General features: G+C 41.6%; 1 protein-coding gene across 1 annotated transcript in view; it reads left to right on the top strand.

Moving 5' to 3' along the window:
* Positions 1-1,607: 1,607 nt before the first annotated feature.
* ACTR3 (actin related protein 3) overlaps positions 1,608-10,335 on the top strand; it is a 73,036-nt gene continuing 64,308 nt past the window's right edge. The window contains exon 1 of the mRNA XM_007964759.3: positions 1,608-1,953. Within this exon, the coding sequence (XP_007962950.2) occupies positions 1,910-1,953 (44 nt within the window). The 5' untranslated portion in view covers positions 1,608-1,909. The remainder of the gene's footprint in view (positions 1,954-10,335) is intronic.

Genomic DNA, 10,335 nt, shown 5'->3' with positions numbered 1-10,335 from the left:
ATGGATCTTCTTTCAACTTGTGGAAGATGTCAAGCTTGTTCGTTCCTCAGGTCCTTGATACTTGCTGTTCACTCTCCTGGGAGACTCTTCCCCCCATCTCAGCTTTTAAATACCAGCTGGTCAGTCTCCTTCCCTGCCTTCCACCTTCCTCCCATTCTCCCACTCCTCGCCCTCATTTCTCAGAGTCCTCAGCTCTCCTTTCTACTGCTCTTGACACAATTTGTCTGTTTTCCGCTAATCTGCAAACTCTACAAGAGACCTTAACTATTTTGTCCCACCGAATACTCAGAGTCAGCACAGTCCCTGCCATAATAGAGTAGGTAAGCAATACTTACCTGTCAAGTGAATAAATGAAACACCCGATTCCATCCCCCAGGCCAGCTTAATACCACGTTAGATGATCTCACGGACTGAATAAGACATCCTTCCTTTTAAAGAATATTTTTATTTTAGCTTCACATTAGCAAACTCAGAATGGTTTATTGTAAGATGAGCCTGGTAGAGAGGAAAGCTATTAACCTTCAAGGGTCCTAAAGTGGAACTAGGAACTGATTAGATACGCAGATTTTCAGGCATTATTTCAGATAGCCCAGTCAGAGAATTCTGGGGGTGTGGCCCAGCAATCCGTTCTAACAAACCTTTCAGGTGATGCTGACACACACTAAAGTTTGAAAGGTTTCTTTAAGGCTTTCCAGTTTTCTTTTGTGTTTTTGGAGGGATGGTGGTGGGGGGGGGGGGGTTCTCCCTATGTGCCCAGACTGATCTCGAACTCCTAGCCTCAAGCTATCCTCTCCTCCCACCTCGGCCTTCCAAAGCATTGAAATTACAGGCCTGACCCACTGCGGCCCGCCTCCGTCTTTAACTTAAAAAAATTTTTTTTGGGGGGGCTTAATCCTTTCTATTATCCTGCTAGTAGAATCTTACTACTCCTGAGGGTAATCTTTGTCAAAATCCAAAAGCCTTGAATAAAGGCTATTTGTAGTTTTGCAGAATATATTCCTGGACGGTTTGCCTTCCTCAGGAGCACAGGTCGGCCTTGGGAGGCGGGGGTTGGGGGGCAGGGCTACATTCTGAAGTCCTGTAACAACGCACAAGTACAACTGAATAAAACTCGGAACAAAGGCATCAGGGCCACGGTGCAAGCCTTTGTTCATCCGTTCCCCGACTGCTCACCCTGTGTGATATCGCTCTTTTCCACCCAGAAAAGCAGCCACTCAAGTTTTAAGAATGGATGCATGCCGCGGACGTTTTCGATTAGGCCGTTTTCTCCCAGGCACTGGAGGATATTCGTGGCTGCAGGAGGCGCTTCCACTCTTTCCTCAACCTAGCAAAGAAGTAACTGAAACTAACCCAAGGGCTACCACCGAAAAGCCCCTTCCAGCTTCAGAAGCAGAACTAGAAGCTCGGCTAGACTTCTCCGTCTCTACCCTCCTGGAAAACCCGCAGTGGATTTCACTAACTTCAGGATCGGAGCCCCGGCAGGCGAACGCACCTTATTGCGCATGCTCGCTAGCCCCTCCCGCTCGGAGCGGAAGGGGGAGTGCTCGGGGCCTGGGCCTGGCCTGGCCGGGGCGTCGGCACCGGCGGCCATCTTGGCTTCCCGGGGAAAGGCGGCGTGAGGGGAAGAAGTTGTAGGGTGGGGGCAGGAGTGAGGAGGAGGGAAGAGAGAGGGGGAGGAGGCCGCGGCGGGGCAGGGCGGGGACTGCCTGCCTGCTTGGGTTGCGGAAGTGATAGCCGCTGACCGAGCCTGCTGCTTTCTTGCTACTGCTTCGGCTTCCCGGCTACCCCCCGGACGGTGAAGGCGGCCCGGCTGTGGATGGTCAGATAGCGCCTGTCTCCCGCCGCCAATCTCTGGCCCCTAGCAGCACGGAGCAGACGGCGGCAGCAGCAGCAGCAGGCGAGGAGGAAGATGGCGGGACGGCTGCCGGCCTGTGTGGTGGACTGTGGCACGGGGTAAGGGGGCTTACGGGCGGGGGTGGGGAAACTGAGGCGGAGGAAGGAAAATGGCGGGGGAGGGAGGAGGCCGGGAAATGAATGGTGCGGCGAGGTGATGCCGCCGGCTGTCAGTCCTAGACTCGCCGGCCAGCGAGGGGTGGGGCCCGGAGCCAGGGCCTCGCCGGTCCCCTGGTTTCTCCCTCCTAGGACTGGGGCGGGGGCGCGGGCCCCAGATTCAACCCCCAACCCTCCCAGCAGCTTCCTCCGCGCGACCCCTCCCGGCCCTTCCCCCACTGCGGTGGGCAGTGCCGCCCAGAGAGTGCTAGGGACGGTCGTCTTAGGGGTGGTCCCCGGGCCCGACCCATCCGGCTTTGCTTTCCCTCCGTGTCCCTTTTTGCCAGTCGGTTTGGGGACCCAGGGGCCGAGCTCGGGGACTGGCCTGGTAGAGGAGCTAGAAAAGAGAAGCGCTCCTGGTAGGTTTTGCAAGATCGCTGTGACAACATTCTGCCCAGGGTGTGGGTGGGGAAAGGGAAGAATCGGACTCTGAAAATGGGAACCTACAGTGGGGTTTTCATTTGACCACCCACCTTCTCCTTTCGACTCCCGGTCATTGCCATCTCCCTCTGCGTTTCAACCAGTGAACCGAGTCACATTTTAATTCGAGGGAGAAAGATGTCATGTGTTACTTCTGTAGCCTCAAAAAAGTCCCCCAGTGAGCAAGCGCGCTGTAACTTCCTTAGTTTTGTCAAAGCCGCTTCCTGCTTTCAGTCTTTTATACCCTTATAAGGTAGTTTTTAGTTTCCAACCTGAACACATCTTATTAGAACTTTTAAAATTAAGCAGATTTTAAAGAGGCCGAATTACAGGTGCTTGGTATCTATTTATATGACTTAAAAAAATGTGCTTATGTTTCATGGAGAGGGGAGAAAGGAAGCACCCTGGAAAATAAACTAATTTAAGTTGTATTCGTTCATTCTGTGATGGTATCTTGAAGGAAGCAGGAAGGTATAGAGGTATATAGGAATGTGTTTAAGTTGCAAGTAGTTACTCCTAGATCTGTAGGGTAGTTTGCTAAAATGTAGAATGGCTTTAAAGTGGTCTTTCATTTGGTATTAATAGACGTTTTAGAGAGTTGTACCACACTCATAACTACATAGAGAATAGACTACTCTTATTTTAATGTAGAATCACTGCTTCACGATGACTTATAGGAAAGGGTTTTTTTTTCCTAAAACACTCCCAGTTTTTTTTTTTTTTTTTTTGAGGGGGAAGGCAGTGAGAGGCTTGTTTTTTAAATTATTAATTATAATTATTAATTTCATTATTGTTACTTAAAAGATTGTATGTCCTTCACTCTTTATGTGAAATTTCTTTAATCTTCGTTCTCATAACTAGCTAGTGTGGCAGTTTCTAAAATCCCAGTTAGGTAGAGAGAAACAACCAACTTCTTAATATTCTCCCTAGGAAAGCACTAGCCTAGATTAGCCTTGGAACTTCTATGTATTTTATTGATGAACACTTTATTATAAAGTTTTTGATGAACACTTTATTATAAAGTTTTTTCTTAATTGTTTCTTATTTCTCGGAACCAATAGTTTTTTTAATTTCCCCCTTCTTAGTCTAATTGGTGAGTAGTTTTATGTCTAAGTTCAGTTTTAAAATTAGATTTGGCCTGAGTCAGTAGGATAGAACTTTTTAAATGTGTTTTGTTAAAGTGACGAATATTGCTACATAATTAATGCTTTAGAAATTACTGAGTTGTCAAAAAAATAGTGTAAATAACTGTGGCCCTAAGAAATAATATGGTAACATCTCAAGTAGTATGTTACTTTTCTAATCTCCATTTTTCCCTCTTTGAAATAGTTTCGAATTAGTATACAAGATGTCTCATTGAGGTCAGCTGTCCTTAAGTGACCTCCTTTCCTAAAGGGCAACCTTGAATTTAAAACATGCTGAATGACCGGTAGGATCGGGGAGAGGGGTTCAATTTAACCTAGAGTATTTCTGTTTTAAAATTATAATTATTACAATAGTATATTTTTAAGTTATTACACTGGTTTCTCTGATACGGAGAGGTTGTTAACTGCACATTGATGATTTGAATGGAACTGATTAGGAGTCCCCTTGCCACCTCCCTCTCTTTACCATTTGTCACAATCTGAAATTCCCCCTTTAGAGTTTCAGTTATTTTGGTCCTCAAAAGGCTTTTTGGTCTTGCAAGTTGCCAGTGGTGCCTCCTGGGAAGTTACACCTTCAGCTTTATTAGCACATGGAGGATAAGTCCTTGAGGTCGAGGACCCTGAGATAAGCATCTCTAAGTATGGCCTTAACAGGAAGCTTTTACATTTCAAAATTCTTTGGGCCCCGAATGCAAATTGTGCACCTATAATTTGTCTATTTCTTTATGCTTTAGAGAATGCATTCAGTTCTTAGGTCTCTAAATTACAATTACCCACTTAGTTTAAGTAAAAAGTTGTAACCTGAATCAGGTTGCTCATTTCATTCGTTATATAAATTAGGGAAAAGGTGGCTGGAAAAAAGTGGCCATCTGTAAAACTTGTTCGTCTTAGATAAGAAAGCTTTTAAGAGTTAGGAAACTTGAAACTTAATCCCAAAACTTGTCAGGATCGTCCAGCAGAACTCAACATATGAATCACCTAGATTCAGGTCATAAAAGAGAATGCTTATTTTGAAAAGAATTTGAAAAGAATACTTCATTCACATTGATACCCTTATATACACACTTTTTTGGTTTGTATTGGAAAGTATTGTAAAATACAATTTGGGCACATAGATTCCCATTGATGGCTTAAAAACTAAACAACAGAACTCAAACTTGCTATTAGTGGTGAAGAAAGCATTTTTTTAAAAAGGCATTCACAAACATTTAAAAAAAAAAAAACCATTGTAACACTTGTACGATCATCCTAAGGCTTTTTTTTTTTCTGGGCAGTGGAGGGGATCATTTTTTTAAATGTGTTTTTTGTTTTTTCGTTTTTTTGTTTGTTTGTTTGTTTTTTCTGAGATGGAGTCTCGCTCTGTGACCAGGCTGGAGTGCAGTGGCACGATCTTGGCTCACTGCAACCTCCACCTCCCAGGTTAGAGCAATTCTCCTGCCTCAGCCTCCTCAGCCTCCCGAGCACCTGGGACTACAGACGCGTGCCGCCACGCCCAGTTATTTTTTGTGTTTTTAGTAGAGATGGGGTTTCACCATGTTGACCAGGATGGTCTCGATCTCCTGACCTTGTGATCCGCCCGCCTCGGCCTCCCGAAGTGCTGGGATTACGGAACTGAGCCACCATGCCCGACCTTAAATGATTTTTTAAAATGCATGTTTTTACTCAAGTTTCTCCATCATTCAAGCCAAATGAGGGGACTCCTTATATACTTTTGTTAAATTGTAGCTTGGTTACAGAACTGCATTGTGAATTTCCTTTTCCCTTTTGTCTTTTTTTTTCCCCCGTGGTAAATACAATATTGGTAAATTAGTTTCATTGATTATGATAGCAGAGGTTAATATAGCCTTATGGTCAAAGTCTTGGATATATTCATATCTGGAGTGGATTAAGGAATTTTGCTGATTGACTTCAACTTCTTAGCAATCTTAAAATGTAAGCATAAATATTTTGTAGGAGTCAGTGAAAGAGGAGCTGTTCATCTTGTGGCCACATTCTAGCAATTAGTGCAGATAAGAATGATCTTGTTTGAAGAGCAGTAGGGAAAAGCTGGGTAAATGAGGGAAATGTATGTGGGAAGTTCATGTTTCTTCCATAAATTCTGTGCATATTGTTTAATAATAATGCTGTTTCTTTTTTTTTTTTTTTTTTTGAGATGGAGTTTTGCTCTCGTCTCCCAGGCTGGAGTGCAGTGGCACGATCTCGGCTCACTGCAACCTCCCTCTGCCTCCTGGGTTCAAGTGATTTTCCTGCCTCAGCCTCTGAAGTAGCTGGGATTACAGGCGCCTGCTACCATGCCCGGCTAAATTTTGTATTGTTAGTAGAGACAGAGTTTCACCGTGTTGGCCAGGCTGGTGTTGAACTCCTAACCTCAAGTGATCCACCCACCTCATCCTCCCAGAGTGTGGGGATTACAGGCGTGAGCCACTGCACCTGGCCGAATAATGCTATTTCTTTAGCCATCTCCAAAGGCAGAAATACTCACAATATCTTAACCAAAAAGCACTCATTGAAATTCTTATTCCTTGATGAGTCATGTTTTGCATGCTGTTTGAAGTAAGTACAACAGACATGCTCCTGGTGAGAAGTCAGATTCTTACTTAGACTTAGCGAAAAACTCACCCTCCTTTCCTGCCTGCCAGTTTTGTGTTGAGATATTGACTTTGGATTGCAAATACTATATGGCGGTGAATGAACTTTCAGGCTCATTGTAAAACACAGTTCAGAATTTTAGGCACAGAAGGGAAAGGTCCGATAGAGGACCTGCTGGCTATGCTTTCTGTGACACCTATTTTTTAACCTAATTTTATAAGTGAGAAAACAGAATTAGAGAATTTAAATTACTTTTTTGATGCTGTCTAGCTGGCAGGTGGTTCAATCTGCTATTTGGACCTGAGTTCTTCTGTATTTAAGTCCTGTGTTCTCTCTGTTAACACTTTGGGGACTCTTGACTGCCTTTTCAGAACTTTGTGTTGCTTCATTTTTGTCAGTAAAGTTAACTCTATTTCTGTTTAAAGAAATCTTACAAAAAAAAAAAAAAAACTCAGCCTTATGAATTTGATTCACCTAATTAGAGAAACCCCTCTGTGTAATCATTCTTACCTGGTTTAGATTCCCCCCCCCGCGCCCCCCCCATCGGCCCCGCCCGGATGTGTGAATGCCTAGACTATTTCCTTGTTACTTTGCTTACATTTCATCTCTAGAAAAAAATTACTCTCTAGGTTGTGTTTCTCAGGAAATAATAATAGCTAGCATTTATCAATAATTGTATGTCAGGCCCTGTGCTAAATATTATCTTAACTTTCACAAAAGATAACCTGGAAAGTATTATCTTTGTTTTATAGGCTGGAAAATTTAGACTTAAGAGAGGTTAAGCTACTTACCCAAGATACTGTAGCAAGTAAGTGTGTCTGAGCCTCTACACTAGATCTTCCTTCTGTAGAAGATAAACCTTTGACATGGCTTGGTGGATAGTAGGAATTCAAATCTTTGTTGTGTGGATGAATGAAGAATTAGGAATATGGTTTTTTAAAAAAACTACACATCAGAAACACTCCATACCCAGTGACTCAGAATCTCAAGGGTTGGGCTGTGAATATTCATTTACATAGGCTTCCTAGATGATTCTTCAGCAGCCCATTCAAGGGCCAACTGCAGAAATTCTGAAACCTAGTATTGGCAGTAGAGATGGAGCAGAAGAGATAAGTTAAAAAAAGATTGTTTTTTTCTTTTCTTTTTTTTTTTTTTTTAATTTATTTATTATTATTAAACTTCAAGTTGTAGGGTACATGTGCACAAAGTGCAGGTTTGCTACATATGTATACTTGTGCCATGTTGGTGTGCTGCACCCATCAACTCGTCATTATTCTTTTCTTTTTACGTTTCTTCTGGCAGTTATATTTTGGGTTATTTTATTTATGGATAGCAAAGGCTTTGTAGTCGTCTGTTTTTGAGTTCAAGCTCTATCACTTAATAGCTATATGACTTTATACACTTCAACCTCTGCAGGTCATATTTCTTCCCATCTGTAATATGGAGATGATAGTGTATACCATATAGGTTTTTTTTGTTTGATTTTGAGACGGAGTCTCTTGCCTAAACTGGAGTTCAGTGGCAACATCATGGCTCACTGCATCCTTAAACTGCTACGTTCAAGCTGTCTTCCTACCTCAGTCCCCCGAGTAGCTGGGACTACGGGCACATGCCACCGTGTGCGGCTACTTTTAAAAATTTTTTGTTGAGATGGGGTCTCACTGTGTTGCCTCAGGCTGGTCTCAAACTTCTAGGCACAAGTAATCCTCTTGCCTTGGCTTCTCAAAGTGTTGAGATTATAGGAGGGAGCCACCACGCCCAGTGGTGTTTTTTTTTTTTTTTTTTTTTTGGATAATGCATGAAAATGGTTCGGTACAGTGCCTGGCACACAGTAAGAGCACAGTATATTATACTAATCAGTTGGTTTTCTTTTTTTTTTTTTTTTGAGTTTAAGTTCTTAAAGAAAGGAATACTGCTATGCTTATTTTCTTATCTCCTGCAGGCTTTGGCACAGTTCTCTGCACAGTCAAAATGTTTTTGCTGATTTGAGAGATTGAAGGAGGTATAGCTAGGACTTGGCAGTTGATTCCAGTGGATTGTAAATAGGCATCAATGAATATTTCAAGATTGTAAGCCTGAGTGGTTGGGACAATAAGGGAGTTAGTTTTAAGAAGCTGAGTAAAATTGGAATTTGTTGTTGAATTTGGAATGATGATTTATAATCGGAAACATTCTAGAGGAAATTAAAAATACAGGAGCTTTGGGAATGAAGGATATTTGGGAATCATGATTTGTTAACTGAAGTTAATCAAATGAGAGCATTCAGAGAGAAAAGAACAGAAAGATTATCAGTTTCCCTTCTTTAAAAAACTGTGGATATGTGATCTAGCTTCTTGAGCATCACAGTGACTGATCGGCTCGTGGTGATTGATCTCTATGCTGACAGTCAATCTCTACCTATCTCATTCTGTTTTCTGAGAGGCAAAATCCTTCATCCGGATGAGAGTTCAGCTCTAGCTAAGTTTCCCTTGTCCAGCATGCTCCTCCTCCCCCAACTTGTGGAAACAGTTAAAGGATTGGACTAGGAGCAGAAGTTTGGAATGGTTAAAATGTAGCAACATGTGTTTCCTGAAACAAAATTCCACCATAATAAAAAAGCATTTGAATGCTCCCTCGTAATTCTATTAGACATGTAGCCTTTTTAATGACACAGCCATAATCAGTGATAGGCAGTAGCATAAAGAAGCAAGTGCAAAGCGATTAAGTAATAATAGCGCTACAAAAATGTGTGCTGTAGCTTACCAAACACAACATTTATGAATTATTAGATAGGAGATAAGGCGATGTTATTGGATTGTTTTAAATTTAGTTCTTTAAAATAGGATAATTACTAATATTAGTTTGTGTGCTGATTTTATAACTGTGGGCCTTTATATCAGGAAACAACATAACTTACATAATTGACTAATAGCAGAGCAAAAAAAAAAAATCTAGTTTTTTTAAAGACGATTTTGCAGAATTTTAATAATAATTTTGTTTCAGAATTTTCAAAATTCTTTCCAAACTGTTGATTTAAACTCAAGTCATTCTTGCATACTCCTTGAAACCAGGAAAGGAATAGCATGAATTTGTTTAGCCAGATGTATTCTTTTTTTTTTTTTTTTTTTTTTTAATTGAGGCAGAGTGTCACTCTGTTGCCCAGGCTAGAGTGTGGTGGCGTGATCTTGGCTCACTGAAACCTCCGTCTCCTGGGTTCAAGCTATTCTTTTGCCTCAGCGTCCCCGAGTAGCTGGAATTACAGGCACCTGCCACGATGCCTGGCTAATTTTTGTATTTTTAGTAGAGATGGGGTTTCACCATATTGGCCAGGCTGATCTTGAACTCCTGAGCTCAAGTGATCTGCCCGCCTTGGCCAGATGTATTCTTTTAGCTTTCCTTCTGTGCCCCAACCCTAATACACCTGAGAAAAATATTCATCTGTTCGGATACTCAATATGCCATCTTTTCCTCCTGCCCAAGGACACTACCTAAACATTTTGTTTTTAAACATTTTGTCCTTGCTTTGGGACTTCATGTCATTTGTGAAACTGCGATACTCTTGGGAAGGGTTTTGATGCTTTTCAGTATTTAGTGTAAAGGAGAGATTACAATGAGGAGGATAAAAGTCCTAGAAAGAGAATTAGGGTGCGGAAGACCTTGTAGTTTAGGGTTGGCTTAATCTACTGTAAACGTGTAAACCATGTTTTTAGTATTAGTGTATAACAGGACACAAGTGTTTGCCTAGTTATAGAGATTATTTTAATTAAATCTAGTGTGTTTTTCTTCTGCTATAAGCGTTTTTAAAATTCAGTTACTCAGGGGTACAAATATAGCATTTAATGTGTATTTGTGAAACTTGCTTTAGTAAATTAAGGGAAATGCCTAATGACTCACGCAGAATTATAGAGCTCAAAAGGGATTTTGAGAGATAATTTAATCTACTCTTCATTTACAAATGAAACAGAGGCTCAGAGTTGAGAAATGTCTTTTGGGAGTGTTCCTAATAATTAATTGATAGTATTGTTGAATTCTCTTAAATTTTCTTGTGAGTTCACATTTATGAGTTACAGTAGTTGAAATGAAGTAGTTGGAATAACAGAATGTATTTTATTTATAGTTAAAGTAGTTTTAGTTGAGGCCTGCATCAAAATTC

Source organism: Chlorocebus sabaeus, chromosome 10 (genome assembly GCF_047675955.1).
Source record: "Chlorocebus sabaeus isolate Y175 chromosome 10, mChlSab1.0.hap1, whole genome shotgun sequence".
NCBI classification, from domain to species: Eukaryota; Metazoa; Chordata; class Mammalia; order Primates; family Cercopithecidae; genus Chlorocebus; species Chlorocebus sabaeus.
Note: the sequence above shows the minus strand (reverse complement) of the source record. Positions and strands in the feature narration are given on the sequence as shown.